This window comes from Chlorocebus sabaeus, chromosome 24, assembly GCF_047675955.1.
Source record: "Chlorocebus sabaeus isolate Y175 chromosome 24, mChlSab1.0.hap1, whole genome shotgun sequence".
Lineage (NCBI taxonomy): Eukaryota > Metazoa > Chordata > Mammalia > Primates > Cercopithecidae > Chlorocebus > Chlorocebus sabaeus.
Window position 1 is genome coordinate 69,357,726 of NC_132927.1, and position 25,279 is coordinate 69,383,004.

A 25,279-nucleotide genomic window follows, 5' to 3' on the forward strand; every position below is an offset into this window, starting at 1 on the left:
TTCCAGAAAAAGGCAGTGAGTCCCTGGATGGGAGACTGCTCCTCCTGAGCCTTCCCCACAGATTGGATTAGAGTGGAGGATGCCCTGAGGTGACAGCACCCAGCAAGACTGATGCAGGCCTTCTGCCCAGCCCACAGGAGAGCCCCAGCCCCACTCCTCAGACCACAGACGACCCAGGGGATATTTTCTCCAACACAGGCTCACTGTGTACAGGGGAAGCAATCATAGCGCTGTGCTTGACACTTGGTCATTTTAGCAACTAGGTGTTTTAGAAGGAAGCACAAGGACCCGGGGAGTGGGTCGAGCCCCGTCAGGCCTTGCCTCTCAGATAAGATCTGTTGGGTAGATGAGCTCATTGCCACTAACCAGACTCCTCTTCCAGGGAGCCTTCCAGGCTGCGTGAGGGCCCTCCTCTGTGCCTGTCTGGTGTCCCTGCCCACCTTGGTCACTGTCCGCAGACATCGCAGAGAGTTGAAGGGGCCTGGCTTGGGCCTGTGTGTGCCCCTAGCACCTGGGGCCTATCCCCAGCAGGTGTCTGGGAAACTGTTTCATGCTACTGTGTCCCATCTGCACGGCCTGGCTATGAGGGGCCCTCAGCTCAGCACTCAGTGAGACCAACTCAACACTGAAACGGTGGAGTCAGGGTGGCCCGTGCGTCCAGCATTCCCATTACCATACCACAGAGCAGGGGGCTGAGGAAACAGGCACTTGCCACCATCACTGTCACGACAAGTAGCCTCTCAGGACAGGAAGCGGAGGGCATCTGGCCCCCACAACCCTTACTATATTCTCCCCTTGTCCCACAGCCCAACTCTCTGCTCTCAACACAAAGCAGGACAACCTCTCCTTCTGAGCAGCCTGGGTCCTGGCTCCCCTGCGACTTCCTCTCCTGCCTGAGCAGCCCTGAGCAGACAGCGCTGTGTCTTTCATGATCATCATCACGTGGCCTAACAGACCAGGTCTGCAGACAAGTCCACTGCCAAGCAAGTCTCGGCGGGCAGTTCTGGATCTCAGGGGACGCACAGGCCCCAGAGTCAGGCCAGTCCAGCCCAGCCCCATCAGGGCCTCTGGACGGCCTGAGAGCAAAGCCTGGTGCTGTGCCTCTCTGAGGAGGTACGTGCCTCAGGTCTGGTTCTGAGAAGTAAACAGGGTAATGTTCTGAAGCAGTGGCCTTCGAACCAAACCCCCACAAAATAAACGTTTAAAACCACATATCTATTTGCACATTTTTAAGTTGACATGAAAAATTTCTCATAAGTCTAAATACTTGTAGAGGATGTAATTTCCAACATACTGTAAATATTAACATTTTAAAATAAAACTGTTAATGTTTCCCTTTTAAATGGATCCAATGGTATCTAAATACCATGGCGATTTGAGATTCACCATCATCCATTTTTAAATTACATAATCAAGCTCTTCTTTAACTGTTGGAAATTTAACAGTGTTCCTTTTTCCTCCACAAACTCTGATCTCCCTCAGAGATGTTTATACATCACAGTGTATTTTATGCTTGAAAGCTTTATACTGATTATCCTATTATACTACAGGGCCAAAAAATGCAAAAATCAATCTTTTAATTTTTTTTTAACTTCCTGTGACCATAAAGCTCTGTCAAAAGTGTTCTCCTGGACCGAATTATTCTAATAATTACTATAAGTATACAACTGATCAATAAGACAGAAAGATATTGCAAAACTGTATAAGAAATAACCTTTAAAAATAAACCTTATTAGGTCAGGAGCAGTGGTTCACGCCTGTAATCCCAGCACTTTGGGAGGCTGAGGTAGGCAGATCACCTGAGGTCAGTAGTTCAAGACCAGCCTGGTCAACATGGTGAAACCCCATCTCTACTAAAAAAACAAACAAACAAAAAAATTAGCTGGGCGTGGTGGCAGGTGCCTGTAACCTCAGCTACTTGGGAGGCTGAGGCAGGAGAATTGCTTGAACCTGGGAGGTAGAGGTTGCAGTGGGCCAAGATCATGCCTCTGCACTTCAGCCTGGGCAACAACAGTGAGACTCCATCTCAAAAAATAAATAAATAAATGAATAAATAAAATTTAATAAATCTTATTAAAAATACATCTATACAAAGAATGGGAATTTTTTGAAAAATTATTCCATGAATGCTCAGATGAATATTGCCTATTGCTAGAATCAAACAGCGTTTATCAATTTCATCTCCATTTTCTAATTTTTACAGATATGAGAGCAGAAACCACTTACTCAAATTTAAAAAACGGAATGGAAAGAGATTTACCATAGCAAATTCTTTGGATTCCTTTATAATTATATGCCAAGAATTACAGTAATCTAGTAATCTGTTATCAAAAATCATTCTTTTTTTTTTTTTTTGAGACAGTGTCTTACTTTGTCACCCAGCCTGAAGTGCAGTGGCACAATCTCGGTTCACTGCAGCCTCAACCTCCTGGGTTCAAGTGATCCTCCCACCTCAGCCTCCAAGCAGCCGGGATGACAGGCATACACCACCACACCCGACTAATTTTTTGCATTTGTAGTTGGTGGGCAGCCCTCAGATGAGGTTTTGCCATGTTGCTCAGGTGGGTCTCAAACTCCTGAGCTCAAGCAATCCACCCACCTCAGCCACCCAAAACAGAAGTTATTCTTAATGTGCTATCAGCTGAGGACACCATCAGGTCCTCTTTGAATTTTGCTGCAAGCAAGGAACTGGAAATACCTCCCTGGCCCCAGGATGACAATGACTGTTCACTGTACTTGACTACTGGGAGGGTTTTATGCCCTGAGGTCTCACACCTCGGTCAGGTCTGCCTGTGGATAGAGTGTACAGTTCTCCTGCAGACAGCCAGCTTCCAGTGTGCCAGGCCCAGTGCCAATTACCTCACCCAAATTAACTCAGTTCTCACAATGGTGCCAAGGGACCAGCACCATGATTATCCCCATTTTACAGATGAGCAGAAAGACACTGCATCGTTAGGCAACTGGCCCAAGGTCACACAGGCAGGAACGTGACCCCAGGCGGCCCTGCACCTCACAGCGTGCACACTCTTCTGCAGAGCTGGGAGAAGGAACGAGCTGAACAGGCACAGGGGTAGCAGGGAAGGAGGGCCCCTGAGCTCCTCAGCCTTAGGCACAGGCACAAGAGGACACTGAGATCTGCAAAATCCACTTTCTTAAATATGCCCCCACACCCACCTCGGGAAGGTTACACACAAATGCTTCCTTAAAGTAAACCCACAATGCCTGGTACACTGGAGTCCTCGATAAAAGGACTGTTATTGTTGCTATTAAATAACAGGAAGAGAAACAACTCCCATGACCAACCGACCTCCCTCCAGTCACCAGCGTTTTGCAGTCTTGAGTCCTGACTCTTGGCCCCAACATGCTTTTTTTTAGATAGCAGCCAAAGTCCAGGTAATAAGAGGAATGGAAGCATTTAGTAAATGGAGAACCAACGAACATGCAGAGGAGACCGTTCGGCAGAAAACCAGGGGCCACAGGCTTTTGAGACAGACAGACTTGTACTCAAATCCCAACTCCACCACTGCCGGCTGAAATCCCCAAGAGAAGGCACAACATTCTGAGCCTCAGTTTCCCCAACACTACAGGGTTCTTAACACCACACCATCCCTGGGTGGCTGCACAGAACAAGAAACGTCCCTCAGGGACCAGACAGAGGACACAAGAAGATGGCTGGCAGCAAGGGGACACACATCCTCTTCAGTCACCAGCACCTGAACCCAGAGGATGGCAAATGCCCCAGCTCCCAGGGCCCAGCAGCCTGGAGATCCTGTGCACAGAGGCCCAGCTGATTTTGAAAAGCCTCCCATTTTTGCAGTCTTTCTCAATGCCTTAAAATCTAAAAGTTCTCCAAACACAGGGATGCCAGGAGGAGGTGAACAGAGAGGTATCATGGTAGGTTTTATTTTCAGATGCTGGAGTGGAAACTGTCCAGTCTGGCTTCGCTCTGGTGCCCAGCCACCACTTCCTCCCCCAAGCCACCACTGAAATGAACAGCATACATGTCTAGAAAGATTTTGCAATGCTTCTTCTGCCCCGGACATTCTGACACAATGGCTCCAGTCTCCTGTTCCTCCCACAGACCGAGCGGATTAAAGATTTTAGTCTAAATCTTCCTGGAACGCCATACAAATGAAACTCGCCGACCCCTGTTCATCTCTCATCCTGTCCTCGAGCGGTGGGGGTGACACCCACTGCGTGACAGTTTGAGGTCGCATGTGAACAGGATCAGGCATGGGGGAAGGCTGTCTTGCCCTCTCAGGCAGTGTGTTTGCTGGGGAGCGCCTGAACTCACTTCCTCTGAAAATGGCTTCCACAGCAGTTCCCCCAAGTGGCTGGGTGGAACCACAGGGCAAGCTGGGGCCTTCCTGAGCACAGTGAGCCCCAGCTGTCAGTCTCAGGCTTATTGTGGGTAAAGTCGCATCTGTAAAGGATCCGTGGCTTTCCAAGTGAACCATTATGGAGGGATAAAAGGGAAATGGAAGCCACCACATCCTAGAGCTGCAATGGTTAGAGATCATCTAACCCCATGATGAGATGTACAACCACATCTCCTCTTTCCACACCTGCACCCCTGGCAGGCACTACAGATCAATCCCTGTTCCCACCCACTCACAGATTTAGGATCCTCCAGGCCACCAAAACCAATCAATCAGAAATGGTCCCTGAACACACACCCGTAAGCCATTCCTGAATTCCAATATCCCTCACTTCATGATGGAGAAATTAAAGCCCACAGAAAAATTCAGTGCAGGTTGGGCACAGTGGCTCACGCCTGAAATCCCAGCACTTTGGGAGGCCGAGGTGGGCGGATCACTGAGGTCAGGAGTTCAAGATCAGCCTGAGCAACATGGTGAAACCCCATCCCTACTAAAAATACAAAAACTAGCTGGGTGTGGTGGCGCGCATCTGTAATCCCAGCTACTCAGGAGGCTGAGGCACGAGAATCGCTTGAACCCAGGAGGCGGAGGTTGCAGTGAGCTGAGATAGCCCCACTGCACTCCAGCCTCCACTCCAGAGCGAGACACTGTCCAAAAAAACAAAACAAAACAAAACAAAACAAAAAAACAGAAAATAAAAGAGAAAAATCTAGTGTACATCATGTAATTCTGCAGAGCCAAGAAGAGCCTGGACAAAAACCTAGAGCTGCTGAGAGGCTTCCAGAAACTACCTCCTTACCCCAAAACAAATCTCACCCTTCCAGTGATAAGTTCAACAAACTACCAGCAGGGAGGTAAGGAGGATCCTTTACCAGCCCCACCCATCAACCAGACCCAGTCTGGTCCCAGGAGCAGGGGAAACCTGGGGCCTGTGATGCTGAACCTGCAGGAATGGGGACACCGCTCTCCTATGGCCACTGAGGGAAGGCCTGGAGCTGAAGTTAACAGGGGTGGGCTAGAAGAGCTCCCCAGCGGGCTTTTTGAAAGCCCCTCAGATATTCTAGCAGGGGCCAGCACCTCTTCTGCCCTGATCTAGTCCCCAGCTTGGGTTCCCCTCTCTGCTGCTACAGGCAGATGAGGCCCATAAGGCAAGGAGATGAGATGCCAGCACAGCTGCACAGGCCACAGAGTCACCCTCAACGGGGACAGCGAGGGGAACAGAGGACATGGCCAGGTCACCATCAGGTTTACCAAGTACCCATTAGGCGCCAGGTACAGCCTTTAGTGCAAATAACACAGCCTGCCCCTCACACAGAGTCTGAGAATATTCTGATGTTTCCTTCCTCCCCCTCCATCCATCCTTCCCTCTTCTCTCCATCCATCCTTCTATCCTTCCTCCCCCTTCACCCTTCCTTCCTTCTCCCTCCATCTTTGCACCTTTCCCCTCCCTCCAAGATTGTTCCCTCCCCCTCCATCCATTCTTCCTTCTTTTTTCATCCATCCTTCTTTTTCTAGTTAATGAGCACCTGACCCAAGTCCACCCAGGGTGAGGCTACACAAAGCACAAAGACACAAAGACAACTGAATGTCTAGCTGGGTGCCTACTGCCCCCTCACCCTTCCCACACCCACCCCAACCTGACCACTGCCACGCACACCCCCCTCAGCACTCCCAAACCAACCCTCTCCCCACTAACAAAGCCACAGTAACCCTCCAAACCCGAGAAGCCCCAATTGGAGTCTTCCCAGCCCAGGGCAGAAACCACATCAAATCCACAGGGGTGCTAAAAACAAGCTGCACGTGAAGAAGAGAGAAAGCTGTGTCTGACGCTGGAGGAGAGGAGGAGAGGAGGAGAGACGGAGAGGTGGGCGCCAAGGGCCCCCCTACCCAAAGAACCACGAGGATGCGTGTACTCACCTGCACAACTTCTATCCCTCGCTTCCTGTGGAGAAAAACAAAGAAAACAAGCGTTACTCCAGCAGGCTGGACACGTCCTTTCTGAAGGTTCCCAACAGCCAGCTAAGGGCAGGACCATGAGGGGGTTTCAGGGGAGCCAGCAGCTGCGCCTCTCCTGCCACTGTCCCAGAACGGCCATGTCTTCCACTCCCAGCCACTCCTCACACCACCTTCCCGCTGAGAGGGCTGGCTCCGCAGAGGGACTTGCTGGAGTCCTCTGGAGGCCCCACACCAGCCACCTCCGTCTACTCCTGTGCCAGGCCTCTGTCAGCCGAGCTCCAGCCTGGTTGTCCCAAGGCCCCTGCCACCGAATTTACCACCGTCCCCACCACCTGCCGTCCCTGCTGAGCTCAACCCCCACGGCTCCCCCTGTCCTCCCCATCAGGTCTCACCCCAGGACCTGCCACAGCCAGTCATGCCCCAACCCATCCACTGCCACACATGGGAGGCCCACACAGTCCTGCCCCACTGCCTTCCCAACGCCCCACTGACACCTGCCCCGGCCTCACCAACAGCCTCCAAGCTGCACTCACGTCCCTCACATCCTCACGCTTCACACGAAGTCCCACAGCCACCACATAACCTGACTCTTGCCACCCAATGTTAAGAGCCTCATGGCCTGGGTTGGAGTTTGCCCAGAACACACAAAGGCTTTCTGTTGACTCCCACCCTTCCCTTCCCCACCCATTTCTTTTTGTTTTGAGACACAGTCTCACTCTGTTGCCAGGTTGGAGTGCTGTGGTGCAATCTCAGCTCACTGCAACCTCCGCCTCCCGGGTTCAAGCGATTCTCCTGCCTCAGCCTCCCGAGTAGCTGGGATTACAGGCACCCGCCATGATGCCCGGCTAATTTTTGCATTTTAAGTAGACATGGGGTTTCACCACATTGGCCAGGCTGGTCTTGAACTCCTGACCTTGTGATCCACCCACCTCAGCCTCCCAAAGTGCTGGGATTACAGGTGTAAGTCACCATGCCCAGCCTCCCCTACCCCACATTTCTTACTATGAGCCCAGGAAGTGCCCACCTGTGAGCTCTGGCACACAGGGCTTTCTCCTCCCTGGCCCTGGTGCCCACCTCACACCCCAGCCTTGAGGATTCCGCTCAGCATAGCCTCTCCAGGACGCCTCCCACCTGGAAGAACTTAAGGCAACCACTGTCTTGGCCCTTTGTTCTGGGGTATTGATTGCTATGAGCCAGGGATGAGTGCTGGTGTAGGGCCACCAGGACCTGCAGGACCCAAGCGCCCAAAACAGCATGCTGTGCACATTGTGCTGGGAAGAAAGGCCTCCAGCAGATGCTCAGAGACGGCTGCGGCCAGGCAAGGTCAGGAATCTGTGGTTTACTCACCCAAGCTCCTTGGAGCAGGGACTATGCCAAACTTTAAAGCTGTGTGTGCCCATGCCCAGCTATGATGCCCCCCTGGCACACAGACACTCCTCAACAGCTGCTGGCAGATGAAGGTGTAAATGTGTAACAATTTAGCTTAGCTCCTGGGCCCAGCACTCGGAGGGTACAACAAATGCAACCTCCACAGTCTAGGCCCTTGAGAGGCTCAAGGTCTTAGGGAGGAGATGGGCAAAAGCCCCGCAGGAACCTTTGGGCACCCCTGCCGCCTGGTTTCATGGCACAGCTGAGGCGCCACCCACTAATTCCTAAATCTGTTTGTCAGCTCATTCAGTGAGGGCTTCCTTAGCACCTTCTGATACCAAGGCACTGAGCGGAACCTCACAAAGGAGCCACTCCAAGAGACAGGAAGACAAGAGGCCAAGGAGAGCTGACCAGGTCCCACTGTGGGAAGCACCCAGCCCACCTTTCCTCAAACCCCCGACACCTCAACAGAAACCTGGGCCCCAAGGAGTCCAGTTTGAGAACCACCCTGGTTGAGGCATTCAGGGACCCTCAGCATCTCTTAGCTTCTCTGCAGTTCCTGTAGGAATGGTGGCCTATATCCATCTGCTTCCATGATTTCATGAGGGACAGGGGAGACACACAATAGCATAGCACTGGGCCACCAAAGCCCACAGCACAGTGACAGATAGCATCATGAGGAACCTGTGCTACACCAACCATCAGCTCACAACCTGCACCATTTCTGAGCACCTGTGGACACCTCAGCCCCTGCCTCATTCCCAATCATCCTGGCCCCCACCAGAGGGACGAGAAAGCTGCAGGAAGCATCACTGATGGAAACCTGCCCCAGGACACAGAGCAGAGGACCTTGAGGAGTCAGCCCAAACTCCAGCAACCCAGCTCCAGGACGGAAAACCCAAGCCCCAAATCACCCAGAGTGTGAACCGCACAATGGGAAAGGCCAGGACAGAGGAGCGTAAGTGACCCACACCAGTTGGGGCAGACTTCCACTGGGCTCTGGGCCAGGGCCTCGGTTTCCCTCTGAGTCAACCCTGCTGGCATCCGGGTTATCTCAGCATGTGACTCTCGTCTCTTTACTGAGGTCAATTCCAATCAGTCCATATTTTACATCATCCCAGGCAGTCCTCCCTCCCTTAGTCCTAAAAAAACAGGCTCTAACTCTGAAAACAGATGGAACACATAAAATAAGAAAGCAACAAAAAAGTAATCTAGAGAAAAGATCGGCTGCAATCTTAAGTGGGGTTGAGCTCCTAGGAGCCACAGCAGTTCCTCTGTCACTCAGAGCTCCAAAAAAAGGATAAACTGCAACAGTGGCAGAAAAGAGGGGGCCACCCATGTATGCTGCACACCCCTTGAAGCTCACCACTCACCAATACCTTCTGCAGCCTCATAAGGGGGTCACAGTGGTTGCCCCATTACCTGCGGAGCAAGCCGAGGCACGGGAGACTCGCAAAGTGCAGGAGCTGGCCCCGAGCAGGGCTCTCCCCACACCCAGGCGTTCACCAGGCGCACCACCTTGGGCAAGGGTGGCACCAAGCAGGGAGGCCTGGTCTCCAGCCTCCAGGGCCTCAGTGCGATGGAAGGACCCGGAGGTGGCAGGCAGAAAACTGCATCCCCTCTGGTGGTGGAATCCCACACGCACCACCACAGCCTCTTGGGAAAATAAAACAACCCATCGGGCTGATTCTTCATCGGGAAACTCCTGCAGAACAAAGGCACCAACAACCTTGATGCCCTAAGAAGCACGTTCCTGAAGTCCCACCGTAACCAGAAAGTTCAGAAATTGAATGATGAAGCCAAAGGGGAAGAGGGAGAAGGAAGGGACGTAAGGGACAGTGGGAGGGAAGAGAAACCAGAGCACTGGCTGTCAAGTGACTGACTGTTCCTCCTAAAAACCCTGGATCCACAATCCCACCTCATCACCCCACAGATAGGCTCAAGTGTACAATATGTTTCCAGTTCTGCCCTGTTAATTACCAAACTGTATGCGATAGCAAAACACTAGCAGCAAACTAAACTCCCCCAAGAGGGGACATTAACAAACCACACGCAGTCAAAGAAATAGTACGCAGCAGTAAAAAGAACACAGAAGGCCTCCATGCACCCACAAGGAATTATCTCCAAGACGTTGCTGTGTGAAAAATGTAAGATGCAAAACCCCGTGTGCTGTAGACAACTATCTGTGTTAAGAACAACATCCGGGACAAGCATGTGTGCTTGTGTACACATGGAGTGAACCTGAGGGTGCTACAGGAAAACGATCATGGCAGGGCCCCTGGTCAAGGGCAAGGGCAGCTGGGGTGGCTGAGGGACTTCCTTTTCACTGTGTCCCCTCATACATCACTTCAATGTTGTGCCAAGGGCCTATAACATGTTATCAAAAACTGGAAAATACATTTTTTAAAATTGTTTCTTAAATAGATGCTTGATAAAAGCACGAGGCAATCGATCAATGGAGGACACAAGACAGATGAACTCAGGGTGTATCGTGAAAAGCTTCCAAGTGCTGCCCAAAGAGGAGCTGAAATGAGGCCTACAGCGGGGACCACCAGAACTCGCTACGGGTTCTAAGGCCATGGAAACGGTCCAGTACTTGGAAAACAGACTGAGGGGCGTGGGCTGCAGTGTTAACTGTGGCCACGGGGCTGCGTGATGCCAACAAAGTGCTGTGGTTTTTTCTTCCTACTTCCCTGTGTTTTCGAGATTTTCTACAATGAACATATATGCTACCCTCAAAACTATAGGGAAGGTAACAATAAAAGTTACAATTTAAATTTTTTTTTTTTTTTTTTTGGGACAGAGTGTGGCTCTATCGCCCAGGCTGGAGCACAGTGGCATCTCAGCTCACTGCAACCTCCGCCTCCTGGGTTCCTGCCTCAGCCTCCCGAGTAGCTGGGACTACAGGCGTTCGCCATGACGCCGACCAATTTTTGTATTTTTAGTAGAGATGGGGTTTCACCATGTTGGCCAGGCTGGTCTCAAACTCCTGACCTCAAGTGATCCACCCAGCTTGGCCCCCCAAAGTGCTGGGATTACAGGCGTGAGTCACGGTGCCTGGCCTACAATTTAATAACTTTTAAGTTTCATTAAAAACCTGCAGCCGGGCATGGTGGCTCACCCCTGTAATGCCAGCACTTTGGGAGGCTAAGGTGGGCCTTCCAAATCACCTGAGGTCAGGAGTTCGAGACCAGCCTGGCCAACATGGTAAAACCTCGTCTCTATAAGAATGCAAAAATTAGCTGGGCATAACAGCGGGTGCCTGTAATCCCAGCTACTTGGGAGGCTGAGGCAGAAGAATTGCTTTAACCCAGGAGGCAGAGGTTGCAGTGAGCCAAGATCGGGCCACTGCCCTCCAGCCTGGGCAACAGAGCGAGATTCCATCTTAAAAAAAATCCTGCACCTGCGAATAATTTTATAGGCTCTAAACTGTCATTTTCTTGATAAATATTACATCAATATATTAATATATTAATATTAATAAAATAGGAATAGCTAAGTATAAACATGCTTTTCCAAAAGCTGGATTATTAATGAAGGGAGGATCCGCTTTGCACAAGGAAGCCTCTCCCCGGAAGTCCAAGGAGCTCGAACCCTTAAGGAAGTTAAAATACTCACAAAATGATTTGATGCTTTCAGGGGATGAGGCTGGCAATAAGAGAAGGCTTCAAGGAGGAGGCAGCATTTGCCATCTGGCAGAGCAACTGAAGGGTAACTACAGACAGGTGCTGGGAAGAGTACTTATAGAGGAGTAAGGTGAGTCCCGCGCCCTCCCCAAAGGGTGTCTGGGGCTCTGGAAGCATAAAGCCCTTTCAGGGGGCGGGGGCTGAGACGCAGGACAGAGGATAAAGGTGGGGCACGCCTCCGAGGCCCAGGATGTCACCTGGTGGCCCAGCCCTTACCCATGGGCCAGCGGGTCCCAAATGCCAGGGCAGATAACCTGAGAACCACCACTGGAGCGTGTCAAAAATCCTCATTCGAGGACACCCTGAAGCTCTGATCCAGGAGGTCTGGGGGCAGGGCCTGGTAAGGATTCAGGGTTCATCACGCCCTGGGTGCTGCTCAGGAGCGGCTGGGTATGGGGACAGCTGCTTGTCCACAAGAGTGACTCCACGGGCTTCTCTGTGACCAGTGGAAGCAGGATCTGATTTGCTGGGGGAGGACATAGCAGGGGTAGGGGGCAGCCCTTACAGGTCTTGGGAACAGGAGTAAAGGAAACCTAAGAACTAGAAATGGCTGTGAGGCTCACAGTCTGGAAGGAGCAGACCGAGGCACTGCGCCAGGCCCAGGAGACGAGAGAACGTCACAGGAAGGCAGTAGCACTCCATTGTTCAACCATGGTGGTACCAGGAAGTGATCAGAAGCCCAGGACTGAGCTTCGCAGCATTCAGAGGCTTAGATGAACATAATTCGGGAGGTAGGTGGAAGTGGAAGAGGTGGGTGAGCCCCTGAGAGCAGAACATGCAACCAGACCCCTCTGTACCCTGTGCCTCTGTTTTCTTATCTGTAAAATGGAAGAATCCTAGAACTCATCCTACATGGGCTTTAAGGGAAGCAGAGTCCAGGCCTGGCACAGTACCTGGCTCATGCCAGAGACGGCGTCTTGTGACCTGTGCTCTGCCCTGCCACCCTGCCTTCTGCCCTTACAGAACTGCACCTCCTCTAGTCCACATGACTAGGGGCGGCACACCCACTCCAGGGGTGGATACGTGACCTGGCACCTCACTTAGCAGCAGGACGGGAGCAGGATCCAAGCCCCGGTCCTGGTCCTTTACCAGACGGGTCCTGGGGGACTGTCTGCAGTGCAAATGGCACTGCCTGGAAATGCTGGAGGACACCACTGCTTCCATGTGGCGAGAATCCAGATGAGCCCAAGGCCAACCAGGAGAAAGGGCCAAGAGGGCTCCAGGACGGCAGGTTCCCTGGCCAGACCCGGCCGCATGGGGCTCGTCCTCTCTGGAGCTTCAGCTGCAGATTTCTGCTCAAGCCAGCTAAAGCTTTCTGTCACTGGCTGCTGAGCAGCAGGGGCCCTGTGAGTAACAGTGGTTACCACTTCTGAAGATGACGAAAATTAGTCTGGATGACCCAGCACTAAGGGAGAGGGGATGATAAGGGAAAACAATAAAAAGGATCAGAGCAGAAGTAGAAGAGAGTGATACGGAGCAGAGATACGTCCACAGCATCCACGCCACCACCAGGCCGCTGTAGTACCAGGTGGGGCGTCAGGAGGTAAACACAAGACACTCTGGCATAACAGACCTTATCCAGCAGCAGGTCTGCCACACAGCAGAGCAGGGCACAAAAGGCTCAGGGACCATGACCAGCAGCAGGCATGGGATGTGCCGCTGAGCCACCCAGGGTCTCAGCTTTCATATCTGTTAAATGGATATGACCTTTCCTGCCCAAGAGGCCCTCCCCAGGGCAGGTGTGGGGACCTGAGGGCTACAGCAAGTGAAGTACATGAAATGGTGAAGAAGCAAGGGAAGAAGGTTATACTGAGAACCACTCAGGGAAGTGGGAGGCCAAGCACATCCTCATCCAAGCAACGTGTGGCACAGTTCAGTAATTGCTGATTTCAGGCACCCAAATAACAAGACCCTTTGGCATCTCCAGGTACCAGGCACTGGGGAAAAAGCCCCAAGTTATGGTCCCCCTTTCCCTGCCTGCAGAGGACAGGGTCCACCGAAGCCCAGGATGTCTCCCCAGGACTTCGGGCTCCTAAACAGATGATTGGGCCCCTGTCACCCATGTGTGTTGATGGCCACACTGTTCCCTTCCTCAAATGCCATCCCCTCATCACCACCTGACCCCCCAGGTCAGCTCCTCTGGGGAAGCCTGCCTTGGCTCCCACCCTTCTCAGGCCCCACTGCCCCAAGCTGCCCACACCCAGCACTGGGCAGACAGAAAGGCTGTTGGGCTCCATAGACTGACCCCACCAGGCTAATGCTTGGTGGTGAACATCAATGGTGGCCACCAAAGCTGGCAATTTCCCTCCTGGACACTCAGTGCCACTGTGTTGTCCCTGCCCCCAGTTAGGCATGGCCACATGACTTGCCTTGGGCAATGAGACATGAACAGAGGTGACCATGTCCCCTCCCAGAAGAAGCATTCCATTGCCAGCACCCAGGCCTCCCCGACCTCAGCAACAAGGAAGCACATGAGGCTGCCACCCACCACCTGGAAACAGCGCTGGCTGAATGGTGACGAAGTCAGGCTGGGAACCAGAAAGAAACAACTGATGAAGAGGACTTTCAGCCAGTGCTGATTCCCAAGTGTGGGCAACTGTGTGTCCCCACAAGGAGATTTAGCAACACCTGAAGACCTTTTTGATGGTCACACTGAGGAAAGTGCTACTAGAATCCAGTGAGGAAAGGGCCCCTATAATGCATAGGACAGCCCCTAAAACAAAGAATGATCCAGCCCCAAATGTCCACAGTGCTGAACTTAAGAAGTGGGATACACACTGAGCCACTGCAGGGCAGATCACAGCCCCCAAGAGTCTCTGGATCCAGAGTGCATGCTGAACGAGTTGTGAGTAAACCTGTTTCCTCTGGCCTCTCGGGGCTGTTTGTCACTGCAGCCTAACCTGGCCTATCCTGACTAACAAGCACTCTTTCAGGGACACAGCTTGTGCCTTGTGTCTACAGCCCCAAATTGTTAGCAAAACACCTGCCACGCAGGCATTTGGAGGTGCAGCTTGGAAGACAACAGGGGGAGGCAGCGGCAGCCTCTCAAACCCTCCCAGGAGGGACCCCAATCTCCAAACGCCAAGGCTTGACCTAAGTCTGCCTTTGCACAAACTGATCCCCCTGCCAGGCGCCCTTCCTCAGCTGGCAAACTCCTGCCCACCCACCAAGAGCAGCTCAAGTGCCCTCCTCATCAAGAGGCAGGAATCATGGCTTCCACTGAAGACTGCTCCACGCTCGGCATCAGACCATGAGCCCCTTGAGGCCAAAGACGGCTCTTTATTTCAGCATCCCTGTGCCCCCTGCGGACCCTGGGCCTGGCAGGCTCTCTGCAAACACTCCCCGAGTGCTGCCAGGTTTCTGGGCCAGGCTCCAGTCCCGTGTCCCCTGCCTGCCTGCTCTGCGGCATCTTGGTTCACTTGCTGATTGTTTGGTAATTTGGATTTTCCTCCTATTAACAGTGCCAGAAACTGAAATGGCCCGATATAAAGACAACATACGAACAGAATTTTAAAGCCAGTACAAACATTTGAATTGTCTGAACAGCTCTAGGGAAGAACCAGATAAACTGGAAGCTGCCGTGTGTCTTTTTTATTGAGTGGGGGCATCTTTCCTTTGACTGGGGAGTCACCAACTACCTTACCTGAAGACCCTCCCCCAGTTTGGGTGCCCCACTCAGGGGAGGCAGGCAGAGCCCAAGGTCCACGCGCCCCTCAGTGCAGGCATAGCAGCCTGAGTCAGTGCACTCCCTCAGACCCAGAACAGCTTCCAGGGGTGCCTGGAAGCAGCTTTTCCCAGTGAACAGGACAGGAGTGAGAGGCAGAGTGGGTAACCCACCTTTGGCACCTCCTGGAGAGGTCATCAGAGCTGCAGGGGCTGAAAGCAGCACAGGGACTGAGGTGCCTTTGAGACTTCCCTCCTCAATTCAATTTTCAGGAAGGAGGAAGGCAGGTGAGGGCAGGAGATCACGCGAGGCAGTGTTCTGCCACATCCAAGGGGTCACCACTTCAGATGGGGAATCATCCTGACCTCTGGCTGATCACAGATGTTAAGTCTATTCCCTTAATGGCTCTCGACATCCCCACTTTTTAGTCCGAAAATTCTCGACTTGAAATCGTTTTTGAGTCTTTTACTACCCCCTTGCAGATGCAGTAATTTTTCTTTCCCCTAATTAGGGATAGGACCTAAATTGTGGGAAGCAAGGGAGTGGGCTGCTGGGAGAGGGAGGTGGTGGGGGCAGGCTGGCAGGCTTGGTTCTAGCACCTTCTCCCCTCCCCACCACCCCCACTCCCCCATCCCCGTCAGTCAGCCGGCCAGCCTCAGGGCTAATGATTCAGTTGGTTCTCTTCACAGCCGCTTCTTAATCCCAAGAATGCAAAGTCATTTAGTATCAGCCTAATGAGCGAGGTAGGCTACTGCAGGAAGGGAGCAGAAATTCCCGTGACATTTCCCTCCCTTGGACTCCCTGGGGGAGGGAGAAGCCTGCTCAGGAAAGCCTGAATTGTTCTAGCACCTATCCTCAAGGTACCCCACGCTCCTAAAATAGCAGCACAAGTGCGTGTGTCCCCAGCCTGTGTTCTGGATGCTGACACTCTTTGAAAGGCTGTGTTCCAGAGGAGACTGAAAGACTTCACCCAAATTCTGCTGCCAACACTCCTTACCTGGCCTAAGGGCTGGGGGCAGCTCCTGGTCTCTGGATCTCAAGCTCTTAAGGTTGAGTTCTTTGCCCTGCTGCTGCACCTTCAACCACAGGCAGGGAGAGTTTCCTGCTCTGATTTTGGTCTTCTCTGTCAAGCACTGGGCTGGCCTGGGAGCAGAGGCAGGCCCCAAACTGCAAACCCTGCCCTGAGATGCTAGCTGCCACAGGGCAGACCAGTGGACTACATGCCACGCCCTCTGGCGGGTGTGCCACAGGCCCTTAAATAGGACAAACACCTGAGGGACAGAGGAGGCACAGGGAAGTCTCGGTAGAGCTGCTGTGTGAGCCAGGCCCTGGAAGGGAGGGAGAGGGAAGCTGCCAGAGCATGCTGGAGAAGGCGTGCTAAGCACCAGGAGAAGGAGAGGCAAAGACCAGGTCATGGGCACTGGGGTTTCCTGGGCCCCTCTGGCCACAAGCACGAGTCAGCCCTGACCCCATCTCAGAAAACTTAAACCACAAGGCCCCTTACTCAAATATCTCCCTGGCTCCTCAGATAGTTTCAGGATGGCAGGTCAAAGGAAAGTCCCAAGGTGTCAGGGCACACGGGCTCTGGCCTTGACCTTGACCCAGTCCCTCCCTTCTCAGTCACAGATTCACCTGCAAGCCCTGAGAAGAGCAGGGTAGGAGAACACCGTATTCGCTTCCCATTGCTGCTGTAACAAATCACAAAAGTAGTGGCTAAAAACAACACAAATGTATTATTCTCTTAGGGTTCTGAGGTCAGAGGCAGGCTTCCTTTTGGAGGCTCCAGGGAGAAATTGATTCCTTCGCTTTCTCTAGTTCTACAGGCTGTCTACATTCCTTGGCTTGTGGCCACAACACCCCAACCTCTGCTTCCACTGTCACATCTCCTCTGCCTCCTTGTGATTACACAGGGCCCACCCAGGTAATGTAGGAACATTTTCTATCTCAAGACCACTCACTCATTCACATCTGTAAGCCAAGAGCAGTGGCACGTGCCTATAATCCCAGCTACTTGGGAGGCTAAAGTGAGAGGATCACTTGAGGCCATGAGTTTGATGCTGCAGTGTGCTCTGATCACACCTGTGAATAGCCACTGCACTCTCGCCTGGGCGACATAGTGAGACCCCCATCTCTAAAAGATAAAAATTTAAAAATCCCATCTGTAGTCACGTCACACTCTTTTACCACACAAGGCAGCACATTCACAGGCTCTGAGGAGTAGGACCTGCTGTCTTTGGTGGGGAGTGGCAGGGGCCTTAGTTTGCCCACCACAACCCAAAGGCTCCCACAGCTCTGCCATCCTAGGGTTCTCAGACACTGCCTGGAAGCATTCACGTGTCAAGCAGGAATGAATGAGGACTCATCAGGAGTTCGTAGGGGGCTTCAACAGTCAATGAGGAGTCGATGGGGAGGAGCCTAGCATTTGGCTTCGCACAGTGCCTGCAGATTCCCAAAAGGCATTGGGTACAGCCCTACATGGCCACAGGGGTCCCTGATGGGAATCAGGTGGAAGAAGCCCAGGGAAGGGATGTGGGGGAACTGGGTGCTGGAGACCAAAGGCTCCAGGCCTGGAAACCTTGACTATAAACTGGGGAGCTGGGTGATAATTACTGACACTTGGGCTCATCCTGAGGTCCATGAGCGGTGCCCAGGCACCTGACCCTAAAACAGGCAGCGCTTCATCAGCTACCCGAGAACTTCCAGTTTCAGAGAGGACTCCAGGCGCCTGAGCATGACCCAAATAAACGAGAGGCTAACACCCGTAATCCCCGGGCTCTCTCCTTCCCCGCCCAGGCCTGCTCTCCCTGTCCCAGGCAGAAACAGGGACAGAGGAGGTGGTGGCAGGACTAGTGAGGGCCAGGCACTCTGCCCCCCTCACACCGGATCTCAGGAGCCACTGGGTGGGTACAACGGTTGCATTTTTTTTTTTTTTTTTTTTGAGACAGGGTCCCCCTCTGTCACCCAGGCTAGAGTGCAGTGACACGATTTCGGCTCACTGCAGCCTCGACCTCCCGGGTTCAAGCGATTCTCCCGCCTCAGCCACCCAGGTAGCTGGGACTACAAGCGTGTGCCACCATACTCGGCTAATTTTTGTGTTTTTAGGAGAGACGGAGTTTCGCCATGTTGAACAGGCTGGTCCTGAACTCCTGACATCAAGTGATCTGCCTGCCTTGGCCCCCCCTAAAGTGCTAGGATTACAGGCACGAGCCACTGCACCAGGCCTCTTGTTTTATTTTTTGTAGAGACAGGGTCTCACTATGTTGCCCACTAGGTTGCTGGTCTCAAACTCCTGGGCTCAAGCAATCCTCCCGCCTTGGCCTCCCAGAGTGCCAGAGTGCTGGGATTACAGATGCGAGCCACTGCGCCCAGCCCATCAACTCTTTTCAAGTGGGGAAATTCAGAGCAGTTCAGTTTCCTGACCAAAGACTCACAGCAGATAAGAAGCAGAACCCATCCAAATACCAGTAATTCCCAGGCTCCTTCACTCCTACCCAGGCCCGCTCTCCCCAAATCTGTCAGGAAACCCTCCTCATCCCACAGCACTGTGTGACTTCCTGGGGAGAAAAGGGACCTGTGTTACGGTGGTGGGGGCGCAGGGGGCACCAGGTCTGTTGGGCATGAGGCTTCTGGGATTTCTGGAAGAGGGTCGTCCTGGACAGAGCTGCCTCTCCACCCAACCACCTGCTGCCCCAACCCTCCCTCAGAACCTTGACCCCAGGAGGCCCAAAGATGGGTGCCATTGCCCCAGGGGCCCCAAGACCTGAGGAGCAGCCCCTGAGCAGGCCTGAAGTGAAGGTCCCAGAAGGCACTTCCTAAGGTCCAGCCTCTGGCATGTCAGGACGCTATGGAATAGACATACCCTGGGTCAATCCAGCCCAGAAGCTGGGGGAGCCGGCACCCTGTTCCTCCCCTCTCCACAGGGTTGACAGTCCTTCTGTCCAATATCAAACCTTCCAGGCAGAAGGAACCCTTCCTATGAAGTAGATTTCAGCTCAACCATAGGAAGAGTTTGCTGGCTTCCAAAGGAAGGCAGTCCAGATGTGATGAGCACCCTGTGATAAGAAGGATTCAAGTAGATGCCAGATGCCCACAGGCAGGGAAGAGAGGCCAATCTGTGGGGAAGGAAGCAGGGCTAATGTTTTAGCAGCCCCACCCCACCTCTAAAGGGTTCCACCAATGAGATAGAAATCAGCTGGGTCACAGGACTGCAGCTCATGAGAATGGTAGGTCAGCTGGGCCTCTGGAGGAGGTGAGAATGAGCCTGGGGCCTCAGAGGACCCCAGTGCCAAGAGAGCCTCAGAGCCAGCTCTTGGCAGACGGACACACCCCCCATCTTCTTCCTGCCGGCCTCCAGGCCTGTCAGGCTCTGCAGCTGGAAGCCATGGCTACAGTCCCCAAACAGCTGGAATAACCCCTCAGAGCCCCACGCAGGGGGTCACAGCTGCCACCAAGCCAAAGCCAAGAGGCAGGATCCCGGGCATTAGAGAGAAATGTCCAAAGAAGGATGCAGAATTCCAGAAGGGCAGAAGAACTGAGGCCAGCACGGGCAGCCTCCCACTCCCTGAGACACACAGCTCTGCGGTGCAGGTCACTGGGCAGCCTCCCCGCTGTCCCTGCACACACACTCTGCACCTTCTGCATCTGAAACCCAGCTCGTCACCTCCTAGCCGCTGCCCAGACTCACCCCTTGGGCTTCCCTCACCCCTACCACTCGGGCCTCTGCAGCAGGTGCCTACCTCCTCGCCCAGCAAGTCTCGCCCCATCTGCTCCTAGCACACTGGGCTTCCTGCCCTGGCCCCACGGGTCGGTTCTTTCACACTTCTGACCACCTGCCCATGCTGTCCGCCCCTTGAACGCCCCCATCCCTGCCTACCATGGACAATATCGGAAGCCTCTTCCTCGCACCATCCTCTCAGAGGGCGGTCCAAGAGGAAGGACACGGAGGAACCCAGGGTGCTGGAAAGGGCAGTTGGACCGAGACCTGAAGGGCCAGCACACGGTGTATCCTCCTGACCTGAATGCCTCCCACGTGAAGGACAATCCACAGAGTCCACTTTGTGCCAACCCTAAACATCCAGCCCATATCCCCGACTGGTGTGCTAGCAACCATCCTGGAGAAGCCCTACTTGTCAGGATCAGAACTCAAGATAGAGAGGAATGAGCCCCATCTGCAGGGGGTGGGCAATGGGGGCTTTTCTTTTCTTTTTTTGGGCAGCGTTTTCTGGAACTAAATTCTTCCTGATGAGGAATAAAACTCCAGGGACAGGAGGAATGGGGACCTGAGGGGTAAGACGACTCCTGTGCCAGTTTGGTTACCTGGGCCAAGAAATGCTTTTTTTTTTTTTTTTTTTTTTTCCTGAAACTCATCCGAACTGGATTTTCTGTCACTTGCATTCAACAAGAGCCCTGGCTGCTTCAATGTCCAAATCGAAACGTCATCTTCCATCATTTCCATCACCAACCTGCGCCTCCAGTCTTGAAAACAGACCCATCCTGTAGCCAAGCCAGAGGTCCCCATCGTCCTCCCCTGCTCTTCTTCCTCATCCCTTCCTCCGCAATCACTGTGGAAAGGTTTCCCTGGGGCTTGCAGGCAGCCAAGGGCCGGCGGTCCCTCTCCCAGGGAGATGGCTCACCATGTGCTGGGAGGAAAGGCAGAAAGAGGAAGGCAGATGGCCTCTCAACTGAGGAGGGAAAAAGAGAATCCCCAATAACACTAGCTGGCTGATTGCATATAATTATGAAGAGAAAAAGTTCTTTAAAATTAGCTTCCCAAATACAGACATAATTTCAAGTGTCCCTCGCGGTGTGATTACAGCGCCAGTCCAACAAATGTTTTACCGTCAGTACAGAATGCTCAGGCCCCTGCAGGCAAAAAAATAACAAAGCCAACAACAGCACCAGGGCCAGACAGCTCCCACAGAAGCACTTCCAGCTGCCCAGGAAAGCACCAGGCCAGGAAGCCCAGCCCAGAACCAGTCTTGCTCCCCTCTACAGCTGGCCTCCAGCTCTTCCCAAGAAGGCACCAGGCACATCATTCTTCATTCTCTCTTTCTAATCTTCAGGGCCTTTGATGTTCAGACTCAAATGCCAAGAGCAACCAGCTAATGTCAACAAGGATGGCTTCACTTGCTGTGTGCCTCCTATGCTGGGCTCTACGCATCGGTTTTCCCATCTGGAAAACAGCATGGCCAGGCGTGTAACTCAGGACACTGCCGGAGGGTGGAATGAATGAGGCTGGCACATAGTGGCATCCAGTCAGTGTCACCAGCTCCTCCTCGAGCTCCTCCCCGCCTCCCATTTAACCTCATTCAGATGTGGCACCTGGAGCTCAGAAAGGCTCCAGGAACCATTCAGGTAGTCAAAGAAGAGCAAAGAAGCAAACCTAGCTCTACCAAGTCCAACCTCCATACTCTTGTCACACTGGATCCTTGCTGGGCTTGAGGGATGATGGGAGGTGCCACTCCTGGGCAGCACTGGCAGGCCGGGTGCACTCGGACCTCGACTGCTGCTTGGCCCTCCTTGGGACCCTGGGTTTGGGCCTTGATTTTAAAGCACCACAGGCTCTGGCACGGTGTCCAATCCCCATGGCTCCCTTGTCCCCTAGACTCTCCACCTCATAGGGCCCCCCCGTTTTTACACAGAAGAGAGCCCAAGAACCCTTTTATAAGCAAGGCCCAGAACTGAGAGGGACTTATCTGAGTTTATAGAGAAGTCAAGTCAGGGGGAGATTAACACACTGTCACCAGGCACCCACGCTGAGCCCAGCATGGGGAGGGTGGGCACACTGGCATTCCCAGCCTCCACCTGCACCCATGGAAAGGCTACCACAGCCCCATTCCAAAGATGCAAAAATCGAGGCTCAGGGTCCCCCACAAGGACCAGAGTGCCAGGATTTTCCATCCAGGCCTCCTGACCCCCAGACCTAAGGTCCTTACGGCACCACAGAAGCCTGGAGCAGGAACCCAGGCGCTCTGACTCCCAGATCACATCAAGCACACGTGAGCACACAGCCACGCAGGCCTTGACATGGGTGAGGGAGGACAGCACGCCAGTCCCCAAAGCAGGCCTGACCCACTGCCTGGAAACAGAGCTCACCGGGTGGCAGTGCAGCCAGGCTAGGACAAGAAGGGAATGATGAAGGACCCTCAGCCAGCACTGGTCCTCAGTGGAGCAATTTTACCCCCTACTCAGAGGACATCTGGAAGTACCTGCAGACATTCTTGGAAGACGAGAGTAGTACTGGCATTCAGCGGGCGGAGGCCAGGGATGCCGCTGGGCACAGCTGATGGGCAGAGCCTGTGGGGAACCCAGCCAAAGCTGGGCCTAATGTGGTCCTGGCTGATGCCCACTGGGCCAGCCAAGCTTCCACCCCATGATAGCCCGGGCACCCTCTGCCCAGCCCCGCTGCATTCGACTCAGCCTCCAGGCACCAGGAGACTCCAGCATGGCAGGGCTCAGGCCAGGGGGCTGGGCTGAAGAGCGCACTCCCCTGCCTCAGCCGAACCCACCAGTCACACACTCACCCACCCCCCAGCCAGGGCGCCCCAGACCATAACAGTCTTTCCCTAGAGGAACCTCTGTCCCAGATCCGACTGCCACTTCACTTGGTCTTCACGATGATGCCCCCAGCTCTCCACATGCTCATTACCACGTGACCCCTCACCAGGATGGCTACTCAACAAGCAGGATGCCGTTCTGTGACCAGTCCAGGCCCGCATGGGCTCAACACCCATCTGCTGACAGCACAACAGCAAATACCCAATCTGTGGGGCAGACATGACCCACGCCTACATGCACACGGCAGAAAGGACAATGGACAGTGTCCACAGGGTTCTAGGGCCTCCAAGGGCAGAGCTGAGCTGGGGTGTGCGGGCTGCCCTGGGGTATCCTGGCAGCCAGGCCATTTCAGCCCTCTGTGTTGTAACTGTGCTAGTCCTCAAGCCGCCCTTAGGGTGGGGGGATGCAGCCCTCATCCCAGTCAGAAGTCTGAGTGCTCCAACATCATCTTCTCTTCCTCCACTCCCCAACCTCCCCTTCCTCATGAAGTCGGGCCTTGACTTCAGTCCTTCCTTCCCCGCTCTCAGCCCTGCACTGAGGTCAACAGTTTCCCTAAACCAATGTTTGCAAACATGAATGTGCCGTCTGTACTGGCACCTTTTGGGGGCCCTTTTAAAACACAGATTCTGAGTCCGTGGATACAGGGTGTGTGGCGATGCTGAGGAACCAGGAGTGCTGAGGCCGCCAGGCCCAGACAGACAACATCCTGAGTAGTTGAGGAGTAGCTGAGGTGCTAATGAGTCCTCAGACCTGGATGGACTCTGAAGAGTCGATATCCACCGCCACCGCACTATCTAGACCACCACTGCCTGGACAATCGCAGCAGCCTCCCCCGCCCACTCCCACAAGCCCCCAGCCTCCACCCAGCAGCCAACCTCACACACCTGCTATGGCTTCCCCAGCCTTCAGGGCAAAGCTCAAGCTTGTATGGCTTATAGGATCCTGTGCAATCAGGCCTCAAAGGGATCCTCACCCCGACTGCCAAGCTCTAGGCAGACTAAACTTCTCTCAGCTCCTGGGGCGCTCCAGCCAGGCCCCCACCGCCTCAGCTCCACCTCTCCCGGGAGGAGGGAGGGTCTGGGGGCATCCAAGCTCTTACACCTGGGTGGTCCAGCAGAGGTCAGTCAACCTCTGTGAGGAGCCTCAGTTTCCTCCTCCGTTCTACCCGAGGATATGTGGGGCCTCCTCCTCCTCTTCCCTGCCTAGAGCAGTCCCTTGGGGCAGGGGATTGGAGGACAGACACTGGCAGGTGGCTGCTCTGTGGGTGACTTAAGAATAAGACAGAAGGGGCCAGGCGCAGTGGCTCACGCCTGTAATCCCAGCACTTTGGGAGGCCGAGGTGGGTGGATCACGAGGTCAGGGCTACACAGTAAAACCCTGTCTCTACGAAATATGTAAAAAATTAGCCGGGCGTGGTGGTGGGCGCCTGTAGTCCCAGCTACCTGGGAGGCTGAGGCAGGAGAACTTGCAGTGAGGCGAAATCGTGCCACTGCACTCCAGCCTGGGCAACTGAGCGAGACTCCGTCTCAAAAAAAAAAAAACAAAAAGAGTAAGACAGAAGGAAGCAAGAAGCAGAGCTGAATCACCGCCGGTATGGGCTTTTCCAAAAACTCACCTATGTCCACGGCTCAGAGGAGGCTGAGAGGGGACATCCTCCCCAGGCCAGCCTATGACGTCTCCCCCAGACCAGCAAGCAGTGCCAGGCCACACACCACCCATACACCTAAGTCACCCAGGGGGTGTCAGCTGGCTGCAGCCCCTGGGAGCTGGGTGAAGCCATCACGTTATCAGTGCATGCCCTGTGCTGGGTGCTAGACACAGACTCCTCATCTCCCCTCACACCAGCCCTACGATCGTCTCCCTGGTGGAAGCTTAGGGACACTCAATGACCTTCCAGGTCCACCAAGCTTCCCAGTGAAGCAGCCAGGACCTGAGCCACTGAGCCCGCCTGCTCCATGTTCTTCACCACTTGACATGTGTATGTCCACACCTGCCAATCAGAGCGTTGGGACAGGATCCACTGCAGGCACAGGGAGAGGCAGGGGGTGCTCCTCCCCTAGCCAGCGCACCACTTCCTCAAGGTTCTCGGCCCAGGCTTCCAGGGGCTCCCCGCAGCCACCCACCTGCACTGGCCCTACATGCCCAGAGTCCATGTTTGGAGGACTCCTGGCTCCAAAGAGTCACGCCTTGGCACAGGCTTGCCTGCTTTCTCCACTACCTTCCATCATCTGTGAACAAGCTCCCTGCGCCCTCAAACATACCTCTCAAGGGTCACCACCCGCGGAAAGCTTTCTTCCATCTTCCCAGATAGAGAAACTTGCCCTGTTCCTCGAGCAGGGTTCATCTAACCCTTCACCTCCTGTCTCTGACTCCCCACCAGATGGTGTCCCGGAGTGTGGGAAGAACTCAGTACTCCAGCACCTCACATGGTGTCTGAAACCCAGACCACAGCACCACCACCACAGTAATACCATCCACTGCTGATTGGGGCCTACAATGGGTTATCTGTAGTATTTGTAAATAAATCTAGCAGGCAGTGGAACTTTATACCATTAATAATTATTTCAACCGACACACCGACCACAGAAGTTAAGAAGTGCTTTGTTTATCCTACAGACAGAGAAGCAGTCTCAGAGAATCTCCATAACTTGCTAGACAGAAGCAGAAGC

General features: G+C 53.7%; 1 protein-coding gene across 2 annotated transcripts in view; it reads right to left on the reverse strand.

Annotated features, from left to right (window-relative positions):
* Positions 1–25,279, reverse strand: part of ITPK1 (inositol-tetrakisphosphate 1-kinase) — a 180,109-nt gene that overhangs the window by 129,205 nt on the left and 25,625 nt on the right. For both annotated transcript variants that reach the window (XM_073011279.1, XM_037984412.2), the window contains exon 2: positions 6,297–6,321. In XM_073011279.1, coding sequence (XP_072867380.1) covers positions 6,297–6,321 — 25 coding nt within the window. The remainder of the gene's footprint in view (positions 1–6,296; positions 6,322–25,279) is intronic.